Source organism: Protopterus annectens, chromosome 6.part0, assembly GCF_019279795.1.
Source record: "Protopterus annectens isolate FY-2018-M chromosome 6.part0, PAN1.0, whole genome shotgun sequence".
NCBI lineage: Eukaryota > Metazoa > Chordata > Ceratodontiformes > Protopteridae > Protopterus > Protopterus annectens.
The window spans coordinates 1,840,924,555-1,840,941,253 of NC_056737.1; the positions used below are offsets into that span (position 1 = coordinate 1,840,924,555).

The following is a 16,699-nucleotide window of genomic DNA, read 5'->3' on the forward strand; positions in this document are numbered from 1 at the left end:
ACTATCAGCTTACAATTGCCCACAAAACTCTTTACCATCCTGAAAACATAAACCCTACAACAACTTAAGCTAAAACTTCCAATAAAATACTGATTCAAACATCTCTTGCAAAGAATACAGCAGGTGACTCCATATTCTCCAACTCAGTTGGTAAAATCTGGAACCAACTTCCTCTAGACATTTTATCCCAGACTTCCACTTCACTATTTAAGACTAAACTAAAACTATTTCTAACAAAACACTGGCTTTGCTCTTGTATCAATCCTAGTTGAGCTAGCTCATCTTACATCTCCTTCTCTTTCCTACATAGATTTCTTCTATCTAGAATATCTGTTTTCCTTTGACATGAAAGTTTATTATCTTAACTAAAAAAAAAATTATTCTCTCCCTTTTTCCCTTCCATACTTACACTTTTTCTTTGTTCTCTCTATCCCTCCTTTTTTGTAACATTCTAAAATTGTTATTACTGTCCTTCTGGTTTGTTACTTATATTCTTCTTTTTGATTTTTTAACCATTGTTAATTTTGTTAACAAATGTAAATAAATAATAAATAAATAAATAAATTTTCCCATCATGCAGCACTTTTGAAGTTGTTTATAATAAGCAAAGTGCATCCCTCAACATAATAATCATTTATGATTTTTTATCTTTAGCAAGTGTTATTTTGAATACCTTTATTCAACTAAAGACAATAGCTGAAAACTTACATTAAAATACAACTTTATCACTCTCACAGAATCAGTCAGTACACATACACTCCAACCGTAGTATGATGGATCTCACAGCCTACTGCCAACTTCTCCTCTTCAGATGACAGGATGAATGAACATACCAAGTATGGTCAGGAGGGTTGGGAGGGTGGCCTAATGGTTAAGGTGTTTGCCTTACAAACACAAGGTGCAGGGTTTGAATCTCACAAGAGATAATTGGCTAGGCTTAAAATGGCTCGCAAGGGCAGTTAGCCTAGTACTAATCTATGAATCTATGAATCTATGTGGGACAGGTGAGGTCAGTTGAGCTGAAGCATACCTCTCAACTGTCCACATTTTCATAGAATGCACAGATTTTTGCTTTGTATTTTTGGTCTTTTCCTCCTAATAATTGAGGACTGACTTCATTAAATAATGATAGACAATTCAGCTTCAGACTTTAAATCCATAAAAGAATATATGCTAATACAAAACCTTTTATTCTATCAACTTGTTTAAGTTTATAAGAGCAATATGTACAATTTGGCCCTGATTTTGGGCTTTGTCTCACCATTACTTTTGGGTTTTTCCAGATTTCTGGTACTTAGAGGTTGAGAGGTATGAGGTGAGGCCATGAAACATAAAGCTTCTTGTATAAACTACATGCTGTGCCTATTCTAAGTCTTTAGCAGTGAGTCAGCAACTGTCAGTGGCCCTCCTTTTCACCCTCAGGAAGGATGCAGTCAGAAATGCTAGATTTATCGGTGTCGAAATTAGCCCTCCAGTAATGCAGGTTATCACTACCTCCAAAACTCCAGTAACCTACTCAGAATTCCTCTGTTTAGTAGGGCTGTCAATCAAGTCAAGGAATTGACGATTGCCATCCAATGTCCATGTTAGGACAAGATTTGTCCAGGAATTTGGTCCTATATTGCCATAATTAATGTTATCGTACAATTCTTCTTAACATACCATCCAACGGAATCATATTCCATAATCCTGTACTCCTGAACAGTACAGTCTTGCAAGTTAATGCAAGTCAGACAATTTGGAAGTCAGTAAATATTAATCAAAATTTAAACAACTTAAAAAATTTGGCATGAAATACAGTTCAATATTTTTTGCGGTTTTCGAAATCGGTAGGTACCATAGAAACCACAGTCAATTTGTTTAAAATTCTTTGGGACTTTAGTGCCACTGCTGGTGATGGTTGGCAAGTAACATCTGTTTATAATCTTTGGTGGCAAAAATTTTGTCATCGCTAGATGCTAGTACCCATTAATTATGACATGTTTGAAATTTAGTGAACACTTTAGTAATAGTAACAAATCTGAATTATCTGATTTGGATAATTCTGATTCACATAAAACGGACACTCCTGAGAGAAAGAGAAGGCTGTGTGTTTTCAAGCAAGAGTGGATCACTGAGGATTTTTCAAGGTTATTAAAAATTTGACGATCACACAGCAAACTGCACGCTCTGTCAACAGTCCTTTGATGTCAAATATGAGGGAAAGAAGGCCATTACAACACATGCAGAGTCACCCAAGCACAAGAATGTGGTAATGACACAAAAGCAGTCTAATGTAATTTCTATGTTTTTTTTAATCAAAAAATTACGCCAGAAGAAGACAGTGTTATTGTAGTAGAACTAACCACTACATATCATGGTGTCATGGTGTTATGCAGCACTACAGCTACAATAGTCAGGACTGTGGCAACAAGCTACTGGCAAAGCTATTTCCTGATTCAACTACAGCCATTTAAAAGCAACAAGTTATGATGAAAACATACTGGGTATGAAAGTGCAGGAATTTTGCATCAATCCTTTTAAATCTGCTTGTTATTTTGGAATTGGATCAGATGTTTAAAAAAAAGGCAATAAGAAGTGATTTCCATTGACTGCTAACTACTTCTTGAGAACTGAAGGTGTGACGAATGGACCCATGGATTTTTATCAAGATAATGATGAAACCAGTACAGCAACTGTAGACAGAATTAAAGATATCACTGCAGCTAATAGCCTGTGTTTACATTCAGTCACCTCATATAGTGCAGACAATGCATCTGTAAACTTCAGAAAACAAGTGTCAGTATTTCAGAAGTTGCATGTTGTGAACACAAATTAGATACAAGCAAATTGCAAATGTCATATCCTCAACAACTGTGTGAAGTTTGGATTAAAGTTCAGTTTTAATGTTGAATCATTTGTTATCAAAACTTACAATTCATTCTCAATGTCGGCCAAAAAATCAGACAAACTTAAATTCTTCGAAGTTTTGCAAATGGAATTCTGCGAACTGCTATGTCATGTGCCCATGCATTGGTTAAGCCTACAGCATGTTATTGCCAGATTGTTGTTATGCTGGCCATCGTTAAAGCCTTACTTTACAACTCAAGGTCAAGATGAAATTTCAACATTGCAATGGGATGGGGTTTCTTGCGACAGAGCAAACAATGAGGTAGAATATTACCACTATTTGATTCACAATGTTATGACTGTTTTTGATGATGTCGCCCAATGCTTAGAGTCAAATGCAACTACAGCTGCTCAATTACATGCCATACTGCAAAATGTGAGGTGCAAGCTGCAACAACTTCAACGTGACATATTATATGGTTCTTCAGCCCATCAACAACTACATTCTGATGTGGCAACTGCAAAAATGAAACTATTTTTTTTCTTATTGTTGTTTGTCATGTTTGCAGAAATGGTATAACTATGATGAATCTGTTTTCAAGCATTTTATTGTTCTCACATTAGACAATGACATCCAATGGCAGGATATGTTGACAACACTTGAACATATTAAAGGCATAACTGTTGATACTGACAAGCTGTATAAAGAATTCTGCATTTTTCAAAAAGTTAGAATTTACACTGTACAGTCAACAACACAGGTTGGTGATAGGTGGGTACAGTTTTTTAGTGTATTGTCTCCAAATGACATTCATGTGCTTCATACTATTTCATAGCTTCTGTCAATCCCGGTCTCAAATGCTTTCTGCAAGAGAATTTTCAGCATAATGAATGAACTTTGGTCTGACAGCAAAAATAGACTAAACACAGAGTCTGACAGCAGAAACAGACTAAACACAGACTTGGTGAAAACACAGCTAATGGTGAAGATAAATTTCAGCATGTCATGCAGTGATTTCTGTGTATTTATTTGCAGTGATTGTTGGCTACTGAAAACTGGCTCTTCTCATAAAAATAAAAATTTAAACAACAGTGATTAATGATTATGTATCTGCATGAACACTGGATGTTGAATTTGAATCATTTACTGGTAACTGATGGTATTCAACACAATTTGGGTTAATCATTTGTGTTGACAAGTCAAGAACTGCTGTAAGCCTGTAACCTGCACAACGTAAAATTTAAGTAATATGTTTTTGTTATACTATTAATGCACAATTGCCATTTTGTGTTATATTTGACTATTCTTTTATCAACAGCACTAGGTCAAACTGTCAAAGATGTCAAAACTGTCTGATGTCCTATTCATTCAGTATTTCAGTACCTTCTGTTTTAATGAGCATAAACAATCTGTGGGGTTCAGTATGACAACCTGACTGGTCATCATGACAAATTGAAGACGACTGCTGTCAAGCATTCAGGAATGGCAAATTCCTAAGTTGGCAACCCTACTACCTGGTGTAAAGGTTTATAATCTCTACTGCAGGCAGCATTGCCGCAGTTGTGCTATTTTATGCTAGGCCAGCTTATTGTGGTTCAGGAATGTATCCAATTGTTGAAAAAGATTTAAAAAAAAAAAAAAAAAAAAACAGTTGAAAATCTTTTCCCAGTATTTTTATTTTGGCATAAAACAATCCTCCAAATTTGAATTATGGGTAACATATCTACAAATCAGTGAAAGAAAGGAGATTACTTTTACTGACAAAGCTGATTGCTCACTATAATGCACAGAACAACGTAAACTAAAATTCTACAAAATAAAACTTATTTTAACAGCCAGACATGCAGCTTTTCAAACACTGAGCAAAGCAAGTACAATAAAACCAATACACAGTGTAATCTAAACAACATAAATTTGCAGCAGATACTAAAGTGCTATAATATAGAAAGGAACACTGGCAAACAAACAGTCTTTTTATTTCACACGGCAATCCAGCTGCACTGGATTTTGCTTTGTTGGGGTGATTGCCATGACAGGTAGAGTCACCTCAGACAGGTTATGTTTTATTTTGTTTTGAGGAAGGATGGAACACGTCTAGTAATTCTCATTCAGAAAACCTCACAGACTGCAATGTGCCAGACAATACTTGTTCTTCAAAGGGCACTGAGAAATGCAATTAAATATCATGCATTCTTGGGAGTGCAGTTCATCCTAGTGGGCCCAATCCTTTGCATTTGAATGACAACAGTGATTTGTTTCACCATCATCAGACTGCCATTGCCAATCTCCTCAAAGTGAAACCAGAAAAATCGGAAACAGACACCAGGGCTGTTGATTTCTGAAGTATCAGGTGCTTCATTTATGCTGGGAAAAAAAGGAGGCACTTGACATTCGATTCACAAATGCTGCTTTATGTACTCCTCTGAAAACCAAACCAAACCCAGATGAGTAACATTCTTATGAACCAAACCCCATTTACTCCTTATCAGATGCTGAAGTATAGACATTTCTTGCAATCTATTCTCCTCAAGAAACTGTACAAGATTAAAACTTCAGATTTAGAGCTGGCAAAAACAACACAAATGATGACGATAATGACAGTCCACAGGGCTCATTTAGCATTAAGATGAATAAGCAGCAGTGTTCAGCTGAAATGAAAAAAAAAGAGACAATGAGAAAACATTCATAAATATATTCTGCATTCCCATTTACTCTTTATTACAGCAAAACACTCTGCACTACACAAAGGAGTTTAATACCACCAAAACAAACCAGCCCTTACTAGGACTAATGCTCACATAAGGTTACCAAATGTTTTGATGAAGAGAAGTGGAACAATAATTAATAACCAAGGGTTTTATCTCTTGGAAATAATAATTTAAAAGCACTACAGTGATATGTTTAATCAATCAAGCTTATAAAGCAAAATACAGATTCAGTCCAGGTACAGTCTCTAGCATTGCCACTTCAGTAGACGACTGCAGAAATTGCTTTGAATAATCACTTGCCTCTCTTTTACTTATAAGAATGACAGCCACAGAAAGACTAGTCCAAGAATACAGCCTGGCATTGAGCTGTACTTACTGAAAGGAGAGCACCCACCGGTCCCTTCTACAAAATGGCAGCAAATTATGGATCCCACGTTGAAGCCCTGGTAAATCATGACTCGACAGGCTGAATGGCCAGCAATCCAAACGTTCATGTCCACCTGAACCAAAAGGTATCAACCTCAGGCCAGCTCCCAATCCAATAGCAACTGTCTGTGTACAGCAATGGGAAGAGCACAGAAGGGCATCCCTCTTAGCCAGCAGACATTGAAAATAGGGACAAATGTTCTTAGAAATTAGGTGCTTCTGGCCAAACATCTGGACAAATAATCAGCATAAACTTTGCATCCTGAATAGTATGTAATGCCTACCAATTTCAGTAGGATTGTAGAATGCTATTGACACACAAGTTTTAAAACATTGACAGTGACAAAATGACACAAAAGTATACCATCAACAAAACAAATCAATTTTCCCAAAACCTATTTACAGAATAAAGCAACTTCCAAATTCAAAAGATATACACATGAAATATGATAGCAAATTTCTCCAAATAATACTTCATGAGCTTTGGCTGTATCAATGTACTTAGTCAGTGATTCCAGTTATAAAAACATGTGCACAACTTCGCTGCATATGAGTGCAAATCTGGGGAATCATAATTCCAGCCAGAATAAACTTCAAAATTCTTAAGAAATACATGAAATTTTTACTTCTGATGTGATGTCTGGCTGTGACACAAAAATCTTCCTTAAAAAGGTTGATGGTAAAGGTGTATGTGATCATATAGCAGTTCCATTATATGACTATGTATGTTCCCTTATTAAAAAAAATCTAGAAATTCTAATAAAGTCCACAGTTTGGTATTAATTTGCCTTTTTCCCTATTTTTCTTTCTCTTTTGCAAAAGCATTGCAAATAATGGAAAAGATCACTTTAGAGACAAAGAAATATCCGTTATAATTCATATGTTATAAAAACAAACTATATTTAGGATTTTAAGAATTACATATTCACCTGGTGATAAAAAGTAAAAAATCTGCATGTTTATTATGAATTGATTCTACAGAGTTATGCAGGCTGAGAAATTATAATAAAATAACAACCTAACAGCCATAACACGGGTTGTGTCTTCAGTAGGTTTCTAAAAAACATAAAAACACAAACCTCAGTTCCCTTCACAGACACACTATCATAGTGGAATGTGTCCATTTCAAGAGGGTACACCACTTTAGACTGGAAAGAAGTTACAAAAATAATGGCCACAGTGGCTTAATTCAGACTGTTCCTCTCAAAAAAGTACAGTTTTGTACCTACCATAAATGTAGATGTTCGAGTGTACACCCTGCTGCAGTCATCACACTTGGGTTATTCTGTCGTCAGGCGGTCCCACAGTCGGCCGGAATTCCAAAATCTTGCTCCGGCGTCGGTTGCTGTCGCTTCTTCCCTGACGTCAGTGCGCCAGGGGTATATATAATGCAACCAACGCCATTTTCTTCAGTTTTTCTTGCCCCAGATGTCAGGTGCCCTCAAAAAGGTGGTCAGTAATTAGTACCAAATTGAGTAAACTTTGCACAAACACAAAATCCCTTCAGCTATAAGCAAATACATCAGGAAGGTATTGTAGAGATTTAGCCAGTTAGATCAGAGGGGATGGAGGGAGGGTAACCTGGACTGCAGCAGGGTGTACCCTCGAACATCTACATTTATGGTAGGTACAAAACTGTACTATGTTCATCATGTTATCCTGCTGCAGTCATCACACTTGGGTTGAATCCCAAAGCTAAGGATGGGTGGAGGAATCATAGAGGGTTAGAGGAGGCTAGAAGGCCCTGCAGAACTGCAGTGGCGAAGCCCGCCCTAGTCTTAGAGTAAGGTGGTAAGTGATAGTGTTTGGTAAAGGTGTGTACTGAACTCCAAGTTGCAGCTTCCAAAATCTCCTTGGTTGGAACCCCCCTGAGAAAGGCTGTAGAAGTAGCTGTTGCCCTGGTAGAGTGGGGCCTAATGGTAGCAGGAACTGGTTTTCCATGATGGGTATAGCAGAAACGTATGCAATGACCTATCCATTTGGAAATGGTTTGTTTTGATATAGCCTTCCCTTGTGAAGCTGTAGCATAGGATACAAAGAGCTGGTCAGATTTTCTGAAAGCCTTAGTTTTGTCCAAGTAGTAACGAAGTTGCCTATGAATGTCCAAGGAATGCAGGAGTCTCTCACCTTTGTTCTGTGGATTTGGGATGTATTTTATATTTTGTATTCTTGATTATGTATTTTTTATATTATGCATTTTACTATATATGAAGTTTTCTTCAGTTTTATACTGGATAATATATGCATGTATTATTGCTTATATAGATATGTGTTAGGTATGAATGTATTGTTTTATTTGTATACTATTTTATTTTGGAACACATATGATTTTTTGGTATTTTCATGCTTTTCTTTTGAGTCTTTCTCTATTTTTGTTTTGTCCTATTTTTATTATTTTTTATCCTATATTTGTGTATTTAGTGGGCCACAGTGGTGTTACACACACAGGATAGATTGAGGTTTGCTATATGTTCCATCATAATTGGAATGAATCTAGAGCATTGCAACCTCCTATGCTTAGGTTGTTTGCTGGCATATATTTCAGTACACATTTTATAGTTGGATTGAATAATTGGTTAATTAATTAATTAACCATTTTAGTCTGTATTTAAACTGGACTGTTTCTTTTGAATGTAGATCTGAGGAAGCGTACATCATAGTACGCAAAAACGCTTATCCTGTCTTTAATACCTGGAATAAAAGTTGTGTTGGAACACTGACAAGTGGTTTTTGTAACTAACTATTGGACTTTTTGTGGACCTTTCGTGGTGAGTCTACCAGTGTTTTTCTGTCAACATTTTGAATTTTTTCACGTGGAGACTCTCTCTTGTGTGTGTTGCGGTATTTTTTGCCAGTTTCCCTATGATGTGATTCCTGCTTAGTCTGCAGTTCTTTTTTTTAATTTAAAAATAAAAATTTTGATTTTGCTTTATTGAAATGTAGTCCTGAAGTCATGTGAAATTTGTCAATTAACAAATCCAATTCTTCTAATGTCTCTTTTGTATTAATGTTAGCAATACGTCATCAGCAAATAGCATTACTTTAGAATTGTATTGTTCATAAACATATATTCCTTTGATTTTTATATTGTTATGAATTGAATCTGCCAATATTTCAATAGCCAGAGCAAACAGAATCGGTGACATGGAACATCCTTGTTAAGTGCCTTTTGTTATATGTATAGATTCAGAGGTAAAAAAGACTAAGCTTGACATACGCTAAATTATTTGTATATATATATTCTTTAGGAGATGAATAAAGGATACAGGAAATTCAAATAGCATTAGGATTTTGAATAAATAGTCCCAATTTAGGGAATCAAAGGCTTTATCTATATCTAAGCCAATTATGAGTGTTTCTTTACTGTCTTTATTAACATAATCTATAACAGAAATCATCCTTTTAATATTGTCATGTGTGTGTCTATGATATATAAATCCAGTTTAATCATTATTTATTGTTTTGGATAGTGGTATTTTCATTCTGTTAGTTAATATTGTCATAAATATCTTATAATCATTATTTAATAATGATATAGGTCTATATGAGGTACAGAGGTTTGGGCTATATTTTCCTTTAGGACTGGTGTGATTAAGGAATATCTCAAAGAGGGTAGTATTAAAGCTTGTGACTGAATTTCTAATAGAGTTTTATGGAAGAGGGATAGTATCTTTGAAGGAAAAAAGTTTATATATTTCCATAATTATGCCATCTATACCTGGAACTTTATTATTTTACCCTCTTTTATTGTATCTGCAATTTCTCTGTGGAATATGGGTGCTTGCAGATCTAGTTTTAATTTTTCTGGTGTTTATTTTATATTAGAACATTTTTCATCTAGATTTAATTGACTGATATGTATATTGTCGTTTTGGAAATGTTCCATATAGTGATTTCTATAGGTATCAAGAATGTCACCTATATCAGAGCCATTTTTCTCTTTCTTTTCATGGAAGATACTTTTAATGTTCTTAGCTTTTGATTGTATTTTGATTCTTGTGGATAAATTATGTAGATATTTGGGAGAAGTGGCCAAGGCATTAATTTTTAGTTTTTCTAAAGCTAAACTAGTTTTATGTGTTAGAATTTCATTGTATTTATTGTTTAATACTTCTACTTTCTTTTTCATCTCCAAATGATTTTGATTTTTTTCAGATTTTACTGACAAATGTTTGGATTGTAGATCTAATAATTCAGAATCCCATTCTCTGATTTTTTTATACCAAGTTAGGGTTTTACCATATATGTAAACTTTTAATGAGTCCCATATCATTATTTTATTTATCTCTGTGGTATAATTAATATCTAAGAAGAAGTAATTCAGATAATAACCAGGGTTTGAACTCTTTAATTTTAGTTATATATGCTGGAATTCTGGAGTTAAAGATTAATGGTTTGTACCCATTTTGAAGTTTTAGTATCAATGAATTGTGGTCTGAAAAGGGGCAGGGAGTGATTGAGAAATTAATGATTTTACAGTGTAAGTCATGGGCAGCAAATCTTTTATCTATACTAGTTTGGGTACCAAATCTGTGATCTTGATGGGAAAACAATAAAGATTTATCTTCTTTAAATCTGAAAGTATCTACAAGATGAAATGATTATACCCACTTGTTTAAAGCTTTTGATACAGCAGATGTACGCAGTGGTCTTTTATTAGTAGTTTCAAAAATATAAAATATACAGTTAAAATCTCCTCCTAATATTAAATTGCCCTTATAATTATTGGAAATGAAATCCAAGTGCTTTTTAACAGTTCCTGTTCCAATGCCTGGGAACCAGTATAGATTGGCTAGGGTCCATATTCTGTTATTACATTTAACTATTACCAATGTCATAAGGCCTTCTTTATCTTCATACTTATAAATTATTTCTGTGTTAATCACGTTTGTTTTCCATAAAATTGTTACCCCTTTTGTCTTATAAGTGGATTGTGCCAATATATATATATTTCTTAGGATTCCATTTGTAATTGTCATTTGTTTTGAAATGAGTTTCTTGAAGGAAGGCAATTTGTGCTTTGTTCAATTTTAAATATTTCAGTAGACTTGATCGCTTGCTAGGATAGTTTAAGCCATTGGTATTTAAAGATAATAAAGTTAAATCCATCTCAGGTTATTTAGACTATATATTTTTACCAATAAAGTAATGTTTTGGTCAGGCATACTAAAAATGTTTTTGTGAAATAACAAATTTAAATTAATAAATGTTAACAAAACTAAGATCCGCACTAGCCATGAAATGAAAATCATTCCTAATCTGATGGATAAACCTAAGTCCATCAGATTACCACTCATACCTTGACAATCCAGAACATCTGAGCTCCATAAATTGAATTATATGGAGAATATTTGTAATAGGAATAAGCAATATTTATATTATTCTGAACAGATATAGTACTATTGTAGATTAGACAGAATTCTAATACAATACAAATGTATACTTATTGTATAAACAATTAATATTTACATGAAAGACAGATGACAAGCAATTCAATCATAGTAAAGTAAGATGTACCATATATAAAATCTCAGTAAAAGATTATAGCACACATTTAATATATTCACCCTTATTGATGAAGTCTTTCAAAACTTATTACTTTATATAAATAGATGGTAATAATATGGCTATATCAGAAGTTATACTTCATTGTTTGCCAGCATTTAAGTAATCACTTTGTTTGTTGCTAACATACTTAAAACATCAAGTTTGTTCTATGTGAACAGTGACGAAAGTTACTGCATTTTAATTATCAGTGCATTCCTCTTCCCCCCATTTCCTATACATAAGGATTTTCATATCTGTCATTTTTATTATAAAATGAGTGAAATTATAGGTTAAACACAACAAATACACTTATTATGATTAATGATTACAAGTTCCCTTTCCATATTCATAAACTGCCATTTTATGGCATATACTGAACATTTTTAGATTTAAATGGCAACATTCTATTTTGTATAATCAGCAAAGGTTAAACTGAGTGATTATTGTCAATTTAATACTATTTGTTAAGAATGTAATTGTTACATTCTGTGACATTCCTAGTTCAGGCTTTTATTGTTTCCCTTGAACATCTCTGTCAGTTTGATGTCGTGTATAAAACATTAGTTACCTTGGTAACAACTTAAGTATTACGTATGGTCAAGATGGGTTACAAAACCACAATTCAGCTTAAAGCAATTATATGACTTGTTATGCACATTTACTTATATGAGAAAATCATCATGCTTCCCCTTGATGTTCACTATAGTGTATGCCGTTTATGACAAGTTAAAACAGTAGTGTTATTATACACAAGCCCATGTTATTAAACTGAGTGTTTGTCAATTTAATACTATTTGTTCAGAATATGATTGTTACATTGTGTGACATTTCAAGTTCAGGCTTCTATTGTTTCTCTTGACAACTTTGTCAGTTTGATGTCATGTATTAGTTACCTTGGTAACCACTTAAGTATTATATATGGTCAAGATGGGTTACAAAAACTACAATTCAAGTTAAAGGAATTACATGACTTGTTATGCATATTTAGTTATATAAGAAAATCATCATGCTTCCCCTTGATGTTCAGTGTAGTGCATATCATTTATGACAAGTTAAGACAGTAGTGTTATTATACACAAGCCCATGTTATTACATCCTGTCTTTAATATCTAAATTCAGCAGTCTGCTTCATCTTATATGACAATTATATATTTTATGTCTTGGTTTACTAAAATCATACATGGCATAACTATTGTGTGTGTGTTTTTTTCTTTGGCTGTTGCTTAGTTATTTGAGAGACCACAAGATGTAATGCTTATTCTTATTATTAGCTCCTTCCAAGCATGTTTAAACAGTCCATAGACTAAATTACGAGACCGCTCTAGTTTCTTATTTGTTATATTGCCATCTTTACATACACACATATCAGTACTTCAAGCACGGGCAAAGATACCCATCCAGTTTTGCCAGAATACCATTCACTAGTTCATGTGGTGTATTTTCAGGCTGTTCTTAAAATATCCAAATCAATATTTGTCCTGTTCCATTTTACCAGCCTTTTCCATGCAGTGGCCACTCCACCAGTGAACCACTCAAGATACCTGCCATTCCCACAGATATTTCTATGAAGAAAATCTGATGACTCTCTGGCACTTCCCAGCAACAGCAAACACCCCTAGAATTAGCTATCCCCATATGCCCAACACGTCCGAGCAAGCTCACCTCCCAGACCACTGCAAAGGGTTCTGCACAAGACCAAGTGCTTTTAGTCTTTCACAATAACTCAAACTTCCACTCTTATGTAAGTCCTTAATGTGTATGGACCAGAATACATTTTAAATACAAAATTGCACTTATTATTATTTTTTTTTATATCAAGAATCAACTTAATGAGCTAAACAAAGTGTTGGGCGTCCAGCAATATGGGTACATGCGGTTTAAAATGGGTCTATATTAGATAAACGCAAGTTTCCGAACTTTGAATACCATACGGTCGACACCATATGATTGAAGTTCTGAAACTTCGAATATCTAAAAAAAAAAATAAAAAAAAATAAGTGCTTTAAGCAGGAAGGCAAGCCCCCCTGCACTCCCCCGCTACTTAAATATACCAACTCAGAGATCGCACTACAGAGTAGAAAAGGGAAATCTTCCCTTTCCGTGCCATACTTCGTTAAAGTGCGATCTCGGAGTTGGTATATTTAAGTAGCGGGGGTGTGTGGGGGCCCCCCTGCTTAAATACTTTTAATTTCCTTTCTTTGTTTTTTTTTTTTTTAGATACTCGAAGTTTCAGAACTTCGATCATATGGTGTCAAACATATGGTATTCGATGTTCTTAAACTTTGTTTATCTAATATAGACCCTTTAAAACCGCCCTTTTATTATATATATATATATATATATATATATATATATATATATATATATATATTTTTTTAAACCAAAAACATTGCCGAGAATCATCTCGGAGGCTCCTTAGAGCTGTTACGCATTATCGTCACTTTGTCTCCATTACCATAGCAACCTGGGAGCATCTGTTTCTGTTAGTGTGTCTGTGTACTGCATACCAGAGGCTCCCGATGCACCTGAAGCAAAGCTTCACTTCACTGCAATTTCACAGCTAAATTCCCTCCTTTTTGGCGAGGCAGTGGCCAGGAAAAGAACGGAGAGCAAACAGATCAAAAAAAAAACCTCCCAACAAGCCGCCGCAACAACAGATAGCACATTCTTCCAGCCTTACCTCTCACTTAGCAGAAGTATAAACTATTCTCTGCCAAAATATCCCAAATCACACTTTTATCCACCCCGCTTCCCCTGAATCCAGGCTAAAGCACCAAATGTGTCTTTCTAATACACAAGCATCAGTAAACCTCGATCACAAGCCTCAACCCACAGCTTCCCGGAGATGAAAATGGCAACATACAACAGCTGCCAGACACAGCTGCATCCACACACATCATGTCAGGCTTAATCAAACAGCACTCGAAGCTATGACACCTGCCATAATTGATATTAACTATATTTATACAGAATAATAATGACATTTGTACTAACTGCCAGACACAGCTGCATCCATGCACACCATATCAGGATTGATCAAACAGCACTTGTAACTGTGATACCTGCCATAATTTATATTAACTATATTTAGTCAATATAATTATGACATTTGTACTAAGAGCTTGCTACTATTATTCAACCAGGATATATATGACATTTCTACATCACACTTTAATTGAAGAAAGCATGTCTCCATAACAGCATTTTTTTTTTCAAAACACTCTACTGTTACTGCTATTATATATGATGTTAATTTGTTGCATTTGAGTCTGAACGCTGATGAATGGTACCTTGTTGAATTAGTTAATTAATTACTTAAATTATTATAAGTAAAAACAATGAAAAATTAACAATAAGTATTCATGGAGTTCAAGTAGGGGAATAGAAACTTCTATGTTTATATTATATGTTGCTTTGTTTGGCTTATATATAATGTAAATAGTAACCCATCTTGACCTACCTTTGTTTGTGAAGAATTACTGGACTCTTTGAATATTCTGAATAAATCATTACTGTTTCTCAGTTATTTAGGAAACCCTCCTTTTTTAAATAAAAACAAATGACACGTGATGCACCATATCAGTTGATACTTTTAGAGATGTAGTTGTAAGAGTTATTTTTTGGGACAGCTATCTTGAAAATCAGTTTTTTGTTTCTTCTTTCTAGGATCAGCCCAAGGATTTGTTTCTTTTATTCTTTTAAGAGTAGGGGCCATCCATTCCATTTCTTCTGGGATAGACACTATGTTGTTTTTGATTAATATAATAGCCTTTTCTAAGTCATTAACGGTTCTCATCTCATTGGCAAAAAGTATTTTTATTTTGGCTGGAAAGGCCAGTTGTGCTTTAATATTGTTTTGTTTCAACAGTTTTATTAATGGCCAGACTTTTTTCCTTTGTTCTAGTATTATGGAAGAATAATCACTGTCAAACTTGATCAGGCTTTGACTGTATTTTAAGGGTGATTTTCTCCAAGCAGATTTTAATATTAGTTCCTTGTCCAGAAATGAAAGAAATGTTATAACTATGGATCTAGGTAGCGTATTCATTGAGTTAGAAGCAGGTGTCCTCAGTGCTCTATGCAGCCTTTCAATTCCAAATGAAAGTCCCTCTTTTAAGTCTAAAAATTCAGGAATCCAGGTTGTTAATGAAATAATGTCTTCTCCTTCAGTATTTACAGGCAGATCAGAGATCCTTATGTTGTTTCTCCTTTCCGTTTTCTAAGTAATCTATTTTGTTAAGCAGCCATGTATTCTGTTTAAGCAGAAATTATTTTTGGAATTCTTCCTGTTTGAGTCTCCCTTCAATGTCATTTAGATAAGTCTCTATATTTGCTATTTTTGTATGGTGTTGCTGTAATAGTTCCTTAAGAGTATCAGTCTGTTTTTGAGAATTTAATTTGAGGTTTTCTAAGTCATATTTAAAGCCATCCATTTTCAAAAATAGTTCCTGTAAGGTAGATGTCATCAACTGCAGTGCTTTTTTCAAAGCAGCATCTGGATGAGAATTCCTTGAGTTGTTCATATTCAGTGACTCAATATATTTCCAAGTTACTTGACAGGAAATTTGTTGTACATCTCCACCAAAATTTATATTTCTGTAGTTTAGTAGTTTATCTATAGCTTTCTGAGGTTTTAAACTTGAAAATAATAAAATGTCCCTATATTATTATACTAGTTTATGGAGCTCTCAAAATTCACTGTTCTCAGTTGGCCATCCATAACCCTGCAAATAAAACTTCTGACTGAAAAAGTACTGAGCAAAAGTGCAATAAAGCCTAAACATAATCAAAATATAGAACCTTGCCCAAAAGCTCTGAGACATTACTAAGACTGACTGCTTGGCCAACATACACAAATTATACACATCTAAATTTACCCAGTAAAAAGCTTCTTGCTAGTGGATATTTTATAATTTTGAAATAACATCTCTTTTTTATGTTTTAAGGAATAAAATACAATAATGACATTAATAATCTTTCTAACAAGCTGCAATATGAAAAGAAAGAAAATACCTGTGTTACAGACTATGGGACTATCAGGTGGCTGACAAACGGTCTTTATATAACATATAGAAAACAGGATTCTTTGGAGTTTTATAAACAGTTTCTTAATGTGTTGTTTCATAAACAGACCTGTTTTCATCTTCTAGACAATAGTTCAGGCAATTCCTGAACAAACTCATCTAAA

The 16,699-nt window shown here is 34.2% G+C and overlaps 1 protein-coding gene across 3 annotated transcripts in view; it reads right to left on the bottom strand.

Moving 5' to 3' along the window:
• Positions 1–3,419: 3,419 nt before the first annotated feature.
• STAT1 (signal transducer and activator of transcription 1) overlaps positions 3,420–16,699 on the bottom strand; it is a 1,683,855-nt gene continuing 1,670,575 nt past the window's right edge. For all 3 annotated transcript variants that reach the window (XM_044075195.1, XM_044075193.1, XM_044075194.1), the window contains one exon: positions 3,420–5,478. In XM_044075195.1, coding sequence (XP_043931130.1) covers positions 5,452–5,478 — 27 coding nt within the window. In that variant the 3' untranslated portion in view covers positions 3,420–5,451. The remainder of the gene's footprint in view (positions 5,479–16,699) is intronic.